Source organism: Semicossyphus pulcher, unplaced genomic scaffold (genome assembly GCF_022749685.1).
Source record: "Semicossyphus pulcher isolate SPU_LCO1_2020_fin unplaced genomic scaffold, fSemPul1.0.p SCAF_11, whole genome shotgun sequence".
Lineage (NCBI taxonomy): Eukaryota > Metazoa > Chordata > Actinopteri > Labriformes > Labridae > Semicossyphus > Semicossyphus pulcher.
The window spans coordinates 14,458,756-14,477,522 of record NW_027211615.1 but is presented as its reverse complement, the minus strand read 5'-3'; the positions used below and the strand labels follow the sequence as shown (position 1 = coordinate 14,477,522).

The following is an 18,767-nucleotide window of genomic DNA, read 5'->3' as shown; positions in this document are numbered from 1 at the left end:
TGTGCAAAGAGCTAATTAAAACTGTACAGGGAGTTCAGCGGCGAATAATTAATTGCATTATTACTGTACTGTCAGATGTTCTATTTAATAATACTCACTACAGAACAAATGAATGTCTCTTAAAACGCAGCCACAGACCTCTTTTAAAACCTCATCATCAACTTCCACTGCAGCACTCCTCTCATGATGTCCTCTTCCTCTCTCCATCTTGGTCGTTCTCTCCTTCAATCACACACACACACACACACACAGATATTTTTCTCTGCTCTCTGAGCTTTGATGTGAGGCATGTAAATGACTGGTTGGACATTTTGAGAAACCTACAGCACATTAATGTTTTGGCTCAATTAATTTCACAGAGTCTCTGGCAAGGACAGGTGTAAATGAAACCTGACACATCAAATCATCATCAACAACCCAAATCCAGGAGGGGAACGCACAAACACACGAGCCAGCATACACGCGCACACACACACACGCGCGCACAGTCAGCTAAAGTGTGAAAATGACTGTACAGCTTTAACAGCATTTGGCTCGCTCTATGTCCATGTAACAGATATGTGCAGCTACCCATATGGTGGAGTCAGTGCCCAGTCATGAGACTCATCACTATTCAGCCGATAATAATGGCTGGTGTAATTATATACACTGTTATGTAATATAATCATTTCTTTTCATAAACTGTTTAAATCAGTTAAAGTGTGTTGGCAAACTTTATTGTCCATAATGATACTTTGGAAACCACACAGAACTTTTCATCTCAACTTTGCGAGCCGACAGTGACCAGAAAAACTGATCACTGTGAGAGGAATGAGAACTGAACATCTGTTTTATGAAACCTGCGTGCTACCTGCTAAAGGCAGATATTGGTTAAAAGCTGCAGGTCAATTACTGCTGTGTACATGTAGAAACGTTTTTGCCAACTGTGTTTTCCAAAGTCAAAAATTAAATTAAAAATAAAAGGAAAGCAGATAAAACAACACAGAAAAAGCCCCTGTAAAAAGCCACTGTCAGACAAAGCTGGTGTTCTCTGTAATCAATAGGAGCAATAATATATGAAATTGGCGCCATAGCTGTGGAGAAAGTTGTACAAACAGCTTGTGGTTTCACCCATTCTACATTCCTACAACACCCAGCGTGCATTGCGCCCCTCCCTCTGAAAGGAACGGCCCAGCGAGAGACGCTGGAGTGAAATACTACCATTTCCAGTCAAGGACATTGATCGCTGCAGGCAATGGCTCGGAGCGGTACAGAATCTGAAATACGACGAGAATATTCCGGTGGATTGTCTAAAAAATCTTCAGGTCTGCAGACTACATTTCAAACCTGACGATTTTGTACGAGACATGACATCGGAGGCGGGCGTCCTAGATTGAGGAAGTTAAGGTGACACGTTTTACGTAGTCTGGCCCATTGGAGAAGCGGATAGCGTTTTTTCTACGAATGTCGCACAGGACCCCCAGTCTGTAATACTGCAAATGCAAAGGCTTTCATCAGTGGGCCATAGGCTCAATCACCATTGTGTTACCTCATTCAGAGATAGATAGTTACTTAGCAGACATTTATTTACATAAAAATCTTCGAGATTACATCTTTAAGGAGTGAAAAGTAAAAAAATGCTCTCTCCCCTGTTTCACATGCAGAAAGACGCTTCAAAGTCATTTTTCAAGGAACATTCTGAGATTTTAGGAAATACCTTGCAGAGATAAGACGATCAGTATCAAGCTGCATTATGAAAGTGGTATCAATCTCCTCATCTAACTCTCAGCCATGAAAGCAAATAAGCATATTCCCGAATGTTAAACTTCTCCTTTAAACATATAAAATAAGTTAATATAACACTGAAGAGTCTGATCTGGCCCACATAATGTTTGGGCCTCATCATATTTAGGACGGCCCATATTCAGGCCTCCTGCTCAGCAGTCCATCACCGTCCTTTGTGTGTCCTTTCTCTCTCCTCCTCACCATTGTGGCGTTCTCCTTACTTCAGGTGACCGTGGCGAGCTAGTAGAGCTAAATTGGGTTCTTGAGGGTGGACCTGAGAGCGGCACGGCAGAGAGGTCATCAGCTCAGGAGTCCAACAGCGATCAGTTAGATGTCAAATATCACCATCTCTTCAGGCCTGAAAGGGAATGAGTCTCAGCCAAGGGTGCTTGAGATGTTGAAACTCTGTGCTTCCTGGTTATTTTGTCTTTCTTCTCTGTGACTCTTCCTCTTCTTGCCGTCCATCCGTCTGTCTCTGATTCTATTTGGATTTGCTTCCCAACCTTTTATTTCACACATCTCCTCCCTCTCTGTCTCCATCACTGTCTTATCTCTTGTTTTGTTTCTACCCCGTCCTCACCCTCTGTCTGTTTGCCCTCCGAGTGAGCACATAGTAACAACAGCCTGTGTGCTACAGGCCCCGCAGGGCTTTTAATTGCAACATGTCCTGTATACTTTTGTGTGTTTAGGTAAAGCAACAAGAGCTTAATGATCTTTTGCTCCTATATAGCCTACATATTGTACCCACATAAGAACAGACCTGTAAGTTATAACTTCAGCCATCTGCCTCTCACTCAGACTGCGTATGTTAATGTGTATGTACGCATGTAAGGATTGAAATGTGTGAGTTTACGTGAGTGCATGCACAGGAGGTGTGAATGTTCTTATGCCTTCTGCTACTATGAGTGTTGAGAAGCTTATGACGCATCTCATATGGTATAGTGTAAAACATCTGATGCTTTGCAGTGAAGTTCGGCCCTGCAGAAAGATATGGTGTTATATTTCTGTCAGTTTATACATCGTCTCATTAGCCATTTTGAAAAAAAAGCAAGCAAGCTGTTAAATATCACTTATCAAAAAAATATATATCAGTGTGTCATTAGCATAGAAATGACAAGAGATATCAAAACGTTTATCAAAGTTGCCCTTGTGGCCAAGGAGAAGTGTGTACACGGAGAACGGGCTAGGACCTAGAATAGATCCTTGTGGCACACCATCTATTTAAACGTGATTTTTTTTAAAGCAACTCATTTATATGGTATCCATGCACACATTTCTGTAAGTGTGTGTGTTTGTGTTCTTAGGCATCTATACACATATTGTAGCACTGAATCCAAGCAATCAAGTGTATGTGTACTCTAGGATTGACTTAAACCACACAAATATGGATTCAAATATCCCTGATGTCACAGTATGCCACAGTGAAATTCAATAACATTTAAATAAACAACAAACATAACATAAGCTTAATTGCTTGCGCACGCACACACTCATCCCATTTACAGCAATTTCCTCAATGGTACGATAATATATGCTTAGCCACCATATAAATTTCTCAAGCATAGCAAGCAAGTTTTCAAGCATATTTAAATACCAAATGACTTGTCAAATTGGGTCCAAGATATGGCGAACATTGTTCCACTTTATACTCCGTCTGCTGTGGTTTCAGGATGAAATGGAGTCAGTGAGATATTTTCAGCCACCGTGTCTGAGTGGATTAGTCCAGTATTCCTTTAAGGGACATAACAGTTTAAAAACTGCTGCTGTGACTCCCCTGCCTCCTTATGGATTACAGGTTTGGAAGAAACAACCAAAAGTCGACCATAAATATCTCTGTCAAAGCTCGAGCTGCGGATTATATTTACCTCACAGATTTAACTATTATAAATAATAGAAGGTGCATAAATGGAGCCAACGGTTTGCATCTAATCTTTAATTAAGCAAAGACTTCTGCTCTGATTTATTTACAGTAGTTCTTCAACTCATCATCCATCTCTCTCTGTCTCTTTCTCTCACACACATGCAGCTTCCCTGACTATCCATATGGCTAATTTACACGTTTTTTAACCCCAGCATGTATTGCACCGAACAAACACATTTTCTCACACGTCCCAGCTTTATGAAGTTGCCATGTTTGCCCTTAAAATAGACGGCAACCTCTCTTTCTATGTTTGCCTCCCTTCACATTTTGCAATAAATGGATTTATGCTCTGTGGAGTTTTATGTAGAACGCGCCAAGATTAGCGGGATGTTTAATCACGGAGCCTTTTGAAATAAGCTTAAAATTTATCCGAGTGCTAGGCGAAATTAAAAAAAAAACGGCACAGGAATTCTTTTTGTGTGTGCCGAGGAGAAAGGTCCCTGGGAACAGAAAATCAAGCAACTCTGTCGAACGTTTGAGTGTCTGCTTATTGATTTATTTGGGACTTTTTCCTGTTTTCTGCGCAGGACTTTGAGGCTTTTCCCAAACCATTTAGGTACAAGAGAGAGAAGGTTGTTTATTTATTTTGTCCTGTCTGGCTCGTTTCCCTCGTCGCCACAAGAGACTACAGACCGGTCTTTGTCTTTTTTGGCATGGTCCGGCTCTCCTCTCTCTCACCTCCCCACTGGGCACAAATCTCTGCTCTTTGAAGACGAGCGAATGTAACAAAACATGGAGCAATATGCAGCGCCGTCATGCTCCACAGGCGGACAGCAGACACAATCTGCACTGTGGGGAGTTGATGCTCTGATGTGCAGTTTAAAACTTGAGTATTTTCACAGTGCGACTGAGGAGTTCGGAGGTTCATCTAGGTGCACCTATGGGAGCAGGTGTAGAGCACTGGTTCGCACCGCTCTCCACTTCAGCACAGATGCATTCGAACTAATTTGCCCATTTATGTTCATATCTGACATATCTGCAGACACTTTTCCAAAATAAGAAGATGTACTGTAAATTTTAACTTCTGTTCCAGCTGTAACATCTTGCTGTTCATGTTTGCATGTAAACAAATTCCCGAAAAAGTGTTTGCGTGTATTTGCCTCTCCCTGTCACCGAGTTAGAATGATTCTGTCATCATTTCTACTCATTCTCCCGTTAGCACAGCGGCACCCTGCTTAGTGAGCGGTGACAGAATGCACACTCTGCACAACAGCGCTGATTTGGTGAAAGGATTTTGCTCTTTTTGACTTTGCATGCAGCGCACCTTCACACGGCTCGTTCCTCAGTGAGCGTAACAGCTCACTAAGCAGGGTATCACCATGCAAATATGAGAGTGAGATGAGACGACTGAGGAACCCTGCGAGTGTGACACCGTGAGAGCGGGAGGACTGACGGGACTGTTCAATTATTTATGAGCAGAGATTGTCTGTTTATCAAACTGACGCCTGGAGCGTCGGCCATGATTAGACTCAAACAATGGTGGTCGTCTCTGAGCTCTGCTGATGCAGCTTTCAAGAGACAGCCCAGATATGAATAAGATACTGACAGCTTCAGAAAGAGCTGGGTAGCGTGTGCTCGTGTGTGTGTGTGTGTGCGTGTAGACGTAGGGAATTCTACAAAACTCCAAAATATTCATGCGTGCTACTAAATATACATCATTATTTGAAAAATAGCGTAATTATCAGGATATCAATCTGTATTTTTATTCTTTTTTTGTGCTTTTCTTTCCCTGATTTATACACGCCAATTATTCTCGCGCTGTCATACTAAGGGGTGGGACAAAATATCGCTGCGGCAATATGTCGTCGTCGTGACTCGTGCAATACAATTATTGAGAGCTCTAAACAGATTTTCCTGCAATTTGACTCACCTCGTCACTACTTCATGACTCCTCACGCTGGTGTTATGGCATTAATGAGGGCAACATGAATGGAAATTAATTGGCTGAAGAAGACAGCGGGATCATGTCGCACAGCGGTGAAAAGAAGTTAAAAGATGCGCCAGCCAGTTTCAAATCCAAAGTCCTGATTTGTTTTTACAGTTGTTCTATAGTTCTGTTAATATAATTTGCAGACTCAAAAACACTGTTTCATCTCAGTTTGTGTCAAATTCTGTGAAACTGACACCAAATTGTCAGTGAATAAACACATTAATCCTGCACTTCATACTTGTAACTGTTGCCTTCAGACTTCTGGTTTGAGGAGGGTGCAGACGGTCATGTGACTCATACAAAACACATGGAGCCAGACGCTTCTGTCATCCATCAACCCCTGAAAAACACATCAACAACGAGAACAGGATCCCTCACTGGCTTCCCACCATAGACTGTATAAAAAGATGGACGACATGACAGCTTCCCCAAAGTGAAGCCGAAACATTTGGAGCGCCCCCTGCTGACTGGCTGCAGTATAGGTCATAAAACCCGCCTCCTTCATGTTAACAGATGGGACATGAGTCAAACTATAAAATCAAAATACACGCCAAATAAATGTTTCTCAAACATGGTTTCTGTCATTATAGCTAGTTATTATCATGCTGATTTACGTCCAAGTGTTCATTTTTCTGACAAGTTTATTTTTAATTAGTTATTTGATGCTGTAAAAAGGATGATTGACAGCTCTGTTGACAAATCCGGCTCCTGCAGCCGATCTGTTCCTGATTAGCAGAGTAGAGGAGGAACGGCGAGAGGAAGCGCAACTAAAACAATCACTGCAGTCATTGAAGTTTACATACCTGTGAACATTAACCTCAGACCAACTCAAGAAGCTGTTCTGCTGTTAAACACACCAGTGAGCGGGATCCTTGCTGCTTTTTCGCTAAGTTAAGTGTGTGTTTTGGTTAGCGGAAGAGGCTATGGCCGCTTCACTCACCGATCTCTACTGCGCAGACTCTGGCTCCAAATGACGTCCCCATCGCAAGATGGCAGCGCCTATCACGGGGGGTTTTTTGGCATCAATTCCGTACAATGAGAGTAGATGGAGACGTGTCGTCCATCCATTGCATCCCACCCACAAATGCCTAGACTGAATGTTCAATGGAGCACCGGGCTTACCAGCAAATCACGCTGCTGAGGATTTATCCAAATCTCTGTTATTGCAAGCCCTTTACTCTGTTTACCTCCTTCCTCAGCCACAGTGTGTGTGCTCTCTTGTAGTGTTTTTACCCCTTTGTTCATACTGTAACCATCACTCTCCTAAGATGCCTTCCTTTAAGCATGATTAAAGCAACTTTTGTCCACTCACAGGGAGATACATGGTCAGGTCATGTTGTTCTTACAGCCTGTGAGCAAAGAATTACTTCTACTACTACTTAGAGAAACAGAGCATCATGGGAGTCCAATTTGAGTCCTTTGTAAGGCTACTCAGGATCTCAGTTTGTTCGCCTTTCGTCTGATCTCTTATTTCTTTGTGACTCTGGAAAGAAAACACCGTACAAATTCTCCATCCATCCATCCATTATCTGTACTGCTTATCCTGGTCAGGGTCGCGGGAGGCTGAAGCCAATCCCAACTGTCATCGGGCGAGAAGTGATCGCCAGTCAATCACAGTGTACAAATGAAGTTTAGTATTATTTTAGTTACTACTGTATCCCTGTTTGGGTACCCAACTCCTGGGAAAGAAGTCTCCGTCTAAATGTTTGACTTTCTTCTCGGTCCACTTCTTTTCCTTCCCTTCACGCTGTGCGGTTTGTGTACAACCAGCTTAGTTGATCTCCTGGGCTGACTGCGGCTTCCCTCTGCTGTATGTGAACTTTGTTTTGACTTCAGCAGATATGTGGCTGAAAGCTTTACAGTGCTGCATTGTGGGAGGATTCTCAGTGGGATCTGCAGCACTAGCAAGCCTTTCAAAATAAGACGGTAAATTGATTCAGTCGTAATATCAAGATTGTATTTAATGCCCCTTTAAAGATCCTTCAACTGTTTGATATAACCTCTCCCCTCGTGCAGTATTTGGTATTGATTCGCTCTATTGTGTGTCCTCTTTCAACAGGGCATAAATAAGCGCCTGTGACAAGCTGCAGACGCAAAGAGATGGCATGTAGTGTGAATGGAGAGCCATTAAGCCACAGGTTGACTCTTGAACTGAGGTGTAGCTCTTTTCTTGCAGACATGAGACGTTTTGTCAGCGAGCTGGAGCAGAAATAAAGAAGTGAAGGTGCGGTGGAATGTGGGGGATCTGAAAATGAGCTCTGTGGGGAGTAAAAGATGGGTGGTAGGGCAGGATGAAGGAGCCAGGGAGGGAGGGAGGAGGTGTTGAGTGGTAATGGGGCAGGAGGCAGATGCTCCAGTTTCCTTGACAGAAATGGAGGTCAAGTGCAGCTTTATGCGAAGGCAACACAGGGAGAGAGGCACGGACATAAAGAGAAAGATGGAGGGGAGGGAGGCGGCATTATGACTTTAACTTGTGGTGAGGGACGCAGGATTTCAGCTCACACTGTAGAAAGCACGATCCTTCAAACTCAAATAATGAGAGGATAAGAGGAAGGCACAGTGTGGTGTCTCCTTCAGGATGGATGGAGGGGGATAAAAGGCTTTACGAGGAGCCTAAGAACATTAATAGGTGTAAGTGATAGGGAGGGATAAAAATAAAAACATATGTTAACTTCCCAAGGAGGACAGATGGTAATGTGGTGGCTCCAGCATATGAGGAGCACTAATGGATAGAGAGAGAGTAGCGGGAGAACACATGATGATCTCAAATAGTACATCTGGGAGTGTAGGCCTCACCTGTTTCAGGAGGAAGGGGAGCATAAATATATATTAGGAGTGTAACTATTAGGAAGGGGACTCCACATGAAAAATAGCCTTTGTGTGTGAGCGTTTTAGCTCGCTCTGGGCCCAGGTAATGATATTCCCTGAGTAGGGTAATATGAGAAAATATACATCACACACAACATGCCCGGTGTGTCGGCTTTGAGTGCTTCCAAATGAGCTCAAAGGAAAAAGTTGCAGCAGGGCAGATTTAGCTCTTAGTCCAGAGCCGAGTGGGAATAATAGACAGCTGTAGGGAGGACGGAGAATTGAACTGATGCAGCCAATATAATTGCCAAACAGAACTGGGCACACACGCCACATTGAACAAACAGCAGACTTCAGAGTCAATAAATCCTACATCATCATCATGAGCCAAGTTCCACAAGCACGCGGGCTACAACTGTAGCAGGCCGGAAAGATGAGTGTAAACATGTTAGCATACGCAGAGGCTAATAATGTGAATCTGAAAAACATGTGTTGGATTTACAAGATAAGGCTCGCTCTGCATGTCGAGGCCAAAACAGTCTGAGTCTGTTTCATAATACTTACTCTGTGTGTCCACTCTGCTTATTAGTTCCTATTGAAGCCTTTAAATACAAACAGAACTTTATAAAAACTCCTGGAAACTGTAGCAAACCAGTAAATGGCATGGATAGCCGATGGATGTAGCTTCCATGACGTCACCCATTGGTTTGTCATCTGCCATAATGAAGCCTCGAGTTGAGCTTTTTAGCTGCTTTTGTGTTGCCAGTACTGACTGAATATATGGAAGAGAAGGAGGCGCTAAAGAGCAGGGGTTGTCGAATGTTACGTTTTAAAGCGACACAGTCAAACAGTCTATTCTCAAGGCTAATTCATTAGCTTGGAAATTAGCTTGTAAACCATCATGTTTTCCACACAATAATCTAGTTGTCGTAGTATCTGACCAAAGTTGTTAGGACTGGAGAAGCTAAGAGAGCCTGTGGAATGAAGCAGACTCACTGCTCGCTGCTCACTAAACAAGTTAACAAGCCAGGTACGGTGAGCGCAAATATCGATTCCAGCTAATAAGTGCCAGACATCTTGAATGGCCTATTAATGAAATAAACACACAGCAAACCTTATTTTTGGTCCAATACAGTGTTCATTTTGGCAGCGATTTTAGATTTAGTCTTAGTCTTCAGACAAAATTACTTTTCATCATCACTTCTCAGTCAAACAGTCTGACTGAAGCAAATCGATGATCGCTCCTTTTTGTGCAGAAGAAGCGTCAAATGACGTATTGCCGTAACGCAGTGAGCCTGGCGCAGAAAGCCTGATTTAACAGAGGAAGTTCATAACCACCTTTGTGATACCCGTTATCTCCAACCGGGTTACCCAGTTACAGGACTGCATTGCTTGTATTTTGAGAGACGGATTAGATGCACAGCTCTTATTATGAACGATCTATTTTTAGCTCGTCAACGTCTCGTCTTCGTAATGCAAAAAAGACACTGGTCCAAAATCTGCATGATAAAATCTCCTAAAGGCAGCAAAAGGTTCAGCTTTTGGCTTTTGGAGCCAGCCTCTAGTGGCCATTAGAGGAACCGCCGGTTTTTTTTGCACTTCATTTCTCAGCCCCAGAGGTCACTGTTGGGGCAAATATTACACATGATGGGGTCTACTTTTAGCTGCGTATTAATACACATCTGGTGCTTTTGTGAGTATTTCTGGCAGCAATAAAGAGTTTTTGGAATTAAAAAAATAAAATATACATATATGTTATATACTGTATATTTAGGAATATACTTGTTCACTGTACTATGGTGGAAAGCATGCAGGAGTAGGCTTTTTGTAGAAGGAAACAGCTAGGGGAAGGTAGGAGGAGTTCATTGTCCACTGGTCGCACCACCTCTCTCTGATCTAAGCGCCTAAAGAAACAGGACATGGAAATGTGTAATTCTGCCAAGGTGTGTGTTCTGTGTATCCCCGAGAAAAAGAGAGGCTGTGGTGTGAGACTGCATATAAGCAGGTTTATAAAAAAGAGCTACTCTCGACTCCCCTGAGGGGTGGTTTTGTGTGTGTGTGCTTGTACACACATGCATGTGATGTGCATACAAATCCCAGTCTGGTAACCCATCTGCCTGTGTGCTTATTATTCCTCCTTGAGTCCCAGCCTGTGTGTGTCTGTTGACCAGTTTTTAAGAAGCAGAATGGATGTAACAGCGGGGCCTTCAGGCTTCTACTACAAAATATTGTTTTGCTCAGGAGGCAGGCCTGAGGCGGTTAAATCAAGCATCATCATAGCCTCTTTATCCCCATTCATTCCCTCCGCACTGAACTTTGGAGCTCTCTGCAGAAACAGCCGGTGTCATTGGCTGTGGAAATGGGATTGCAATCAGCTAACATCTCAGCTACTGATTTATTTTACCGCTTTACACATAGATAAGATCGCCTCATATCAGTCTGTTAAAACATGATCTGTGTGTGTGTGTGTGTGTGTGTGTCTGTGTGTGTGTGTGTGTGTGTGTGTGTGTGTGTGTGTGTGTGTGTGTGTGTGTGTGTGTGTGTGTGTATTTATAAGAATTTAAACATTTTGATTCAGAGAATACCACGCGCTAAATCAAACATTTTCCAGCAATACTCTGTAATTCAATAACCCAGCTTGAAATCAAATCCTGATGACACCGAACCAAAACAGCCATTCAATCCCCTTTTTTCCGACCCCTCTCTCTTCCTCTTCTACTTGAAAAGCTGAAGCACATATTTCTGCATCGTTTACGGCTTTCCGTCTCTTTACCCCCAGCTGCGCCGGGCTCCGGTGAAAGCGGGCCTTTCTTGCGTTTTGACGGGCTCCTCTGTCACATAATTGGTGGGTTTCCTTTGAGCGCTGGCTTTAAAGGGCCTGTCCCCTGTTATCAGCGCTAATGAGAAAATGAGTAGCGTTGCACTGAGATGTTCCAGAGCAGCGATGGAAGTTTAATGTGCTGCCTGTAAATAACACACAACACAGTCAGACGTGTACTTTAATAAAGATTAGTGCTCTGTCTTTGTGCCTGTGTGCTCTTTTTCATCTTTTGTTCTCAGCTGAATTAACTGTTGTGTGGTTTTCTCGTGTTTTCACAAAATAAAATGCGCATCAAGGCACAATATTTTCCCACAAGCTTTTGCAACAATAGAATCAATTTGATTCTTTAAAGGAGATATCCAGACTTATTTATTGTGCCAGCAAACTGAATAGGCAGCCTTGTAAGACTCAGTCATCTGTCAGTCGTTTCCTTCACTCCAGAAATACCCCCGGCCTCCACAATGGCGGGAACAAGATGTTCCCATCATTCGCCATTTTAAACTCTCAATACATAATTATATGGATTGTAACCGATTTATCTGAGCCTTCATCTTTCCCCCTCGTTCACCCCTTCAGCTGTTTTTTTTTTCCTTGACAGGGCAGCTGGCTGCATTGTATCATCTCAATGTCTTGCTTCGCCGCGTGTACAAACCTTTTTTGGCAACTACAAGCAGCCGAGGCAGCCAAGAGAGGCTTTTGTCGACTCTTTCCCAGTCTGTATTAATATTTACCAGGCTGGGAAACAGAGGCAGATGTCAACCATGAGGCGATTCATTCGCGTTGCTCGGTGGTGAGCACACTCTTGTTCTGGATTAAAGAGTAATCCAAGCATCAGATTTGTGGTGTTTAAACATTTTGTACAGTTGGGGGAGTCCCCACTTCCTTTGGATGCTGCTGAAGTGGAGAATTCCCGGAGAGCAGAGATGAATGTCTGATTTTAGGAATACAATAACAAGAGCTAAGATTTCTCACAGCATATTTTCTTTCTCACTGTAGTCTTATTTTACCCCCTACACATGTGGAATTAGTAATCTGAAGTGTGCTGCGTTTTGGCACCTAGATGGAATATATTATGTGTTTATACACTGTCAAACAAGCAACAACACAGCCCACACGCTCAGTGTAACATAGCGATAAAACAGCAGTTATTAACACACATCTTTATCAATAATCCTACTTAAATCTGCGTGCCCACTCTTTTTATTTTAACGGACTTATTTACTCAAAAGATACAAAGTCAATCTTACAAGGCCGACAACAGCGCTGAAAAAGGATTGAGTCCAGGTGTCCTGTAAGTCCAAAGACTACGTCCACACTATACACAGCAAGGGTACAAAAAACAGGACTAAATATAATAATTAACCCAATAGCATTCACAATATCAAAACATGACACACATACTATATTGTAGATATCATCTTCACTGTGGTTGGGATGCCGCAGCACGGTGTTGTATTTATCTGGAATGCTGTATGACACCAAATGAGCCAGAAAAAAATCAATACACACTCCCATGTACACACCCACAACAATGCTCAGTGTGTTTAATTTGGTACAAGGCTGCATTATAGCCAAGAAACTGCATCAAAACTTAGATATAAGCTTTAGTCTGAATTTCAGCACTGGACAGCTCCCACATAAAAAGGCAGGGGTAGGGCAGACTTTTCAGGAGGGACAGCTCCTGTGTCTTTCATGGTCTTTTATAACTCTCTGTTGTATGGTCAGCCAATGTTGGACACCATACCAAGATAAGTCTACAGTCCCTTCTGAACGAGACACCTGCCCACTCTTATACAGCTTTTAAAAGACATTTAAAAAGACGTCCAGCCAGAAAAGGGGCAACAAGGCCACATGGACAGGAGGGTTCAGACCAATGACTGTATATATAGATGGACGACACGTCTCCATCTGCTCCCATTGTACGAAAGTGATGCCAAAAATGCCCCTTGGCTTTATGACCTATACTGCAGCCAGTCAGCAGGCTTCACTTTTAGGGAGCTGTCATGTCACCCATCTTTTTATACAGTCTATGGTTAAAACAAGTAACCTGTTGGTGGGATAACTTGCTCTTTCCTTTTAAAGGTGTTTTAGTATTGAGCTTCCATAAAACCAGGCGACCCACAGGAATCGACTATTATAAATAATGGTGATCATCAAAGCAGCAGAGGCCAAAAAACAATCCTGACCTTTGGTCTCTAGTATTGGTCAAGCCCTAAAAATTCTGAATCCTACATTTCCCATAATGCATTCCAATAGTACATTTCCAAAGCAGCTTTTGTTCGACCTTCCTGCTTTCTGACTGACCACTTCTATCAAAGACCACACTCTTAGTTTTTAATGCAAACTTTCTGTCAAACAGTTTGAGAAAGATTCAATCTCAGTCTGAAATCATCACAGAAGATATTTTAGAACTTATTTCTCCCTGTGATAACTCTACTGAACACTCACTCCTTATATCTCATTTCTGAGAAATATAAAGGCAACAGAAGTTATGTGATAAAATCCTCCAGAATCTTTAAAATTTCCTCCGCTTGTGAGAATAAACTGGAAATATTTTCACCACCAACAATAGGACTTTCAAAGAAAAGCTTAGGACGACACCGCACCCAATTCTGCTGGGATTTCCCAACTACAAAGCGCTTCCAAAACTTCCTCCATGTATTTCCTCGGGGAGGCCGGAGATGGATGCAGCTCTTTCTCAGTCAGACGCTAATTTGGGCTTACACTGATTAAGCTGTCCATCGTACCGCCAGGAGACCCCTGTGTCTGCGAGATCCACTGTGTGCCGGAGCATATGTGAGCTGAATCTCTAAAGCTTAGGGGGACACGTTCACAGGGAGGGCGACATGAGAGAGCCGTGGAGAGCCGGTGACACGGTGGGATTACAGATGCGAGAGGAATCCTCAGCCGTTCAGTCAACAATTAACGAGGGGATAACTGCAAAAACACGCTCGGAGAGTCTGTCATCGGCTCGGTCCTCAGGTGCTCGGAGGGAAAGCAGCTAATTGAAAGCGGAGCTGAAAATGGGATTGAGTAATGAGACATGATGAGGCGACGTTTTTGACTCCTGTCAGCTCTTCATCTTGTTTTCTCACATTAATGAAGGCAAAACATTTCACAAACTGATACTGTGGCATCTCATTATGAATGGCTGCTTTGAAAGGCAGTCACAGGAAATAATCAGATGACAAAATACGATATATATTATTAGACGCAACATATCAGAGAACTGAAACCTAAAATAAGCAGAGCCTGTTTTAAACATAATACAATGTCAAATGATAACATATGCTACCTTTGGCAGTTTGGCCTCTCAGGGTGGCCAATAATCTCCATATCAAGTGTTAGTCCTGTGGGTCTGAGGTTGTGAACTCTCACTAAGCTGACAAGAGCAGCTTTTGACCCTTGACCCCCGAAAACCAGCAGCAGGCAGGCGGATCATGTCCGAAGGGAGACAGTGGCCTGACAAAGATCCCTCGCTCCCGGGTTTTGTGCTGTCACAACACACACACCAACACATTGTGTTCACTTCAGTTCCTCCTGGGCACATCTCAAGTCACTTCTTTCTTCCTTTTGTTACATTGAGCTTGGTTTGGTTCATCTGCGGTTTGTTTTTACTGCTGGAGCTGTAAACCTGAAGCTGGGGATGGAGACTAAAGCTGGTACAAAAAACACACTGATCCAAGGGCCTGAATGAGAATAATTAAAGACATAACCTACTCTTTCGTTGAGTTTCTAGTCTGATACATTGTGAAATATGCTTATTATCTTGATAGTTTTCAGTCTACTCAATACAGCTAGCAGAGAGTTAAGCTAGTCGGGCTCTGTCTAAATGTAGCAAAATCTACCTACAAGCACCTCTGAAGCTAACTAATAAACATGTTATATCTGTTTTTAAAGTAATAATCTTGAAGATTTTTTGTAAATATGTCTGTTAAGTCTCTATCTATCGCTGAATGAGGTAACACAATGGTCTATGGCCCACTGATGAAAGCCTTTGCATTTGCAGTATATAGTATTATTATGGGCTGGGTGTCTGTGGCGACTTTCAAGGAAATAATCTCAAACAGCACCCAGTTAGTGACGCGTTTTCCATCACCCAGCAGTGGTTGGTCTGCCAGAGAGGGTAGGCGGAGCTAAGCGGCTGCTTTTCCGCTCTCTGCAAGTGTTGTGAGTAAACAGTAATCTACTATGGCTGAACAAACAAAGAAAAGATCGATGACTACAGATACAACTTCAACAATAAGTGAAAATCCAAAGAAAAAGAAACACATTTGACGCTCAGATGAAGGCAAACAGTCTGAAAAAGGAAAGCGACCGTCAGCGAGGAAAATCAAGAGTTACAACCGTAACAAAGGGAGACAACTGCAGACGTCACACATGCAACTCTGTCTGGATATCTGGGAAGTGTGCTCCGGCAATTACCGTTTATTGCCATAGCTGCCGCCAAAGGGAACGAAACTGAGATCCTCAAGATTACCACTTTAAAAGTACAAAAGGGCCTTTTAAGGGTTTATTGTCAGGCATCATTGCAGCTGCTGCCAGGCCACTAGAAAACCTCCAGTATTGAATACTCACATAATCCAAAATTCAAAAGCAAAAATTAAAAAACATAAAGCATGTTAATTATTTTGTTTTTGACGTGCTAGTAGCTTTTGGACAGAGCCAGTGAAGCAGCTTCAACCTCTTTCCTGTCGTTGTGCTTAGCTAAGCTAAGCTAAGCTATACTAGTTTAAGCTCCATATTAAGGCTTCTGCAGACACATGAGAGGTGTCTGTCTTTTTGTCTCTGCCAGATAGCAAAATGTAAAATTACACTGATGTTATATTTAGCTAATTTGTTTGGACCCTCCAAAACACCCTGTTGACTCAACGTAGAGAATCATCCACACAAGGTACACATATTTTTTTACTTCCACAATGGTGGACATCATCACACACAAGAATAGTGTGAATCCTGACCAAACATCTCATGTGCTTGTAATCCTACATGTCATGTGACTCCACACATCCTGGTACATCCTTTCCAGTGACGCCACCAGAAACTGACACAGGCATCTCCAGATGTTTAACACCACAAACACAAGCAGTGATTTTCATTCTGCAACAGCCCCTCTTCATATCTCCTCCCCGCTGCACATATGAGCAAAATAATCAATCGAACAACACTATTGGAGTAAATAAACCTGAGCCAATTCATCTGCAGCTAATCAATATAGGAGCCTTCAGGTGCAGCTCAAACTGAGTCTGAGGAGGAGAATGCAGAGTGTTTCAGTGTGGGGAAAACCCTTCACTGCCGGGGACACAGCAGCAGCATTAAACTTGAACATAAGAGTGAAGGCGTACTTCAGACTAAATTTAAGGCTTGTGGCAATATTTTCCTCCAAAAGGTCAGTGTGATGTGATTCAGCTCAGATTTTACTCTCGGTCTCAGCACGTGAGTAATTCAGCCTGTAGCACAAACGTTCTCCTGCTGTAGATTACAACAGCACCATGGCACAACCATTAATTCGTCTGATGAGGAGCAAAGGCAGCTGTCAGACACAAAACTGTGACCAATCAAATGTCCAGGTTCAGTATGTGATGCACAAAAACACAACAGACGTCCGGATGAAATGATTTGACCCTTTAAACCGAGTCTCTGTGTGCTGTTTTACATTTTCCCAGCCGCCGGCAGTCCTCTCAGAGCAGCCGTCATGCGTTACTTTTTTCCATTAAATGCCAGCCACTGCGTCTGTCTGCACCAAAAACAACTCGCTGCTCTCAAGCTTACCCTGAACAGCCTAGATGGAGTAGATGTGCGCGCACCAGTGTCACATTTTACTACTACTGAAGCCGCTACATGTCACAGATTACGCGCAGAGACACGTACACCTCCAGTACCCCCGCGTTTCTCCAGACGCACCAATTTGTGCAAAAAAAAAAAAAAAAAACGTGGATTAGGGGACCAAAGACGTGGAGCGTCGCAGAGGAATCGATGACATCATGTCTGTGGGGGGAAGATGTAGTTTTGTGAGCCGTGAAAACAGATGCTCGTCTGGCCTCCAGTTGCAGATTTGGAGCTTTTGATGCGGGGAGGGAGAGAGGGGTGAATCGAGGCGACGGTGTGTGATGCACTGTGGTGTGAACGGCGCGCCAGACTCACACTCAGACACACACACTCTCTCTCTCTCACACACACACACACAGACATACACACATTTCGGCTACTACCTGTCCGTCTTTGAACAAATAGCCCTCTTCCCTCCCCACACCGGCGCAATGGCGCACTGTGGCGAAATACTCACAGTGGTGCAGTTTCAGAGCGGTTAGTAGTGGACATGTTTGCCTGAGAGGATGAAGACTGTTGCAAAAAAAAGATTCAAATGTAACTTGATGTATTGAAAATGCAAATAGAGGAGAGTGTGAGTGCGTAATGGCATCACCACGGTGTTGATTCTCACCCTAGTCATGTACACACAGCGGGTTATACCAGGTGACAGTCAGAGAGGTGAAAGGGAGTGGATGGAGAGAGTGAGAGGAGCTGGAGCGCTGCGCTTTGGGGCTTTATCTGATTCTTTTAAAGGGAAACTTGAAGTTTGTCTTACCGCCACACTTGTCCCATCTGAAAGATGTGAATGATGGTCTGCCAGACCCAGACAGACAGACGGCAGCACCTGTCTCTCTGCAGACTGGCTGTGGCTCTCCGACTGCTCAGCCCCTCCACGGAGCCCAGTCCGCCCCCTGTGTAATCCTGCACAAACCACCTGAAGCTCAGGATCTGGACCAGCACCGAGGGCACCAGCACGAAGAACAGGGTCAGGCCCGACCACAGGAAGTCCTGCTTGTGGTAATAGTCGACGGCCAGCCACAGATCGGTGCCCACGTCCCAGAAAAACACCAGCAGCGCGAGGATGATCCACAGGCAGTCCAGCCAGAGGCGCTGCTCCTGCGGTGGCCGCGCCGCATCTCTCCCCTTCCCCTTCCCCCGGAGGTAATGCAGGCACGCGCTCCGGCAGCCCCAGTAGCACGACGAGGTGTTGCAGCAATGGCAGATGTGGAACGAGCTGCCATTCCTTGTGTCGTCCTCTCCCGTCCCCACCACCTCGTCCAGGTTGTGCAGCTGGGCGAAACCGGTGACGACCCCGCGACCATCGGATTTCGCTGCCATCTTTCCCTCTGATGTTCCCACCTCCTCCGGCTTCCGGGGTTCGTGACGACACTTCCCTGACACCTGTTTTGCACCCCAAATGTTGGAGCCATCTAAAAGCGGGGTGTTAGCGCGTGGCCGTCGCTCACTGTGTCCCCAGAAAGCGCACGAGTGGCGCCGCGGACGCAGCACATTTTCCCTTTCTTTCTCCCCACTGCAGATCTAATCCCACCTGGTTACAATAATCTAATCTACAAGTTCAATCAGTTTAATTCACAACTCGTGCATCCAACTGTGGTCGAGCAATTTCTACCTGTGCATAAATCTCCTCCCCCGCTGCTCGGTTGTTTCCCCTCTCTGCAGCTCTCCTCCAGCTGCAAGCTCAGTGCCAAGAG

The 18,767-nt window shown here is 43.9% G+C and overlaps 1 protein-coding gene across 1 annotated transcript in view; it reads right to left on the bottom strand.

Moving 5' to 3' along the window:
• xkr6b (XK, Kell blood group complex subunit-related family, member 6b) overlaps positions 1–18,694 on the bottom strand; it is a 56,237-nt gene extending 37,543 nt beyond the window's left edge. The window contains exon 1 of the mRNA XM_069657283.1: positions 17,831–18,694. Coding sequence (XP_069513384.1) covers positions 17,831–18,393 — 563 coding nt within the window. The 5' untranslated portion in view covers positions 18,394–18,694. The remainder of the gene's footprint in view (positions 1–17,830) is intronic.
• Between the last annotated feature and the right edge of the window lie 73 nt (positions 18,695–18,767).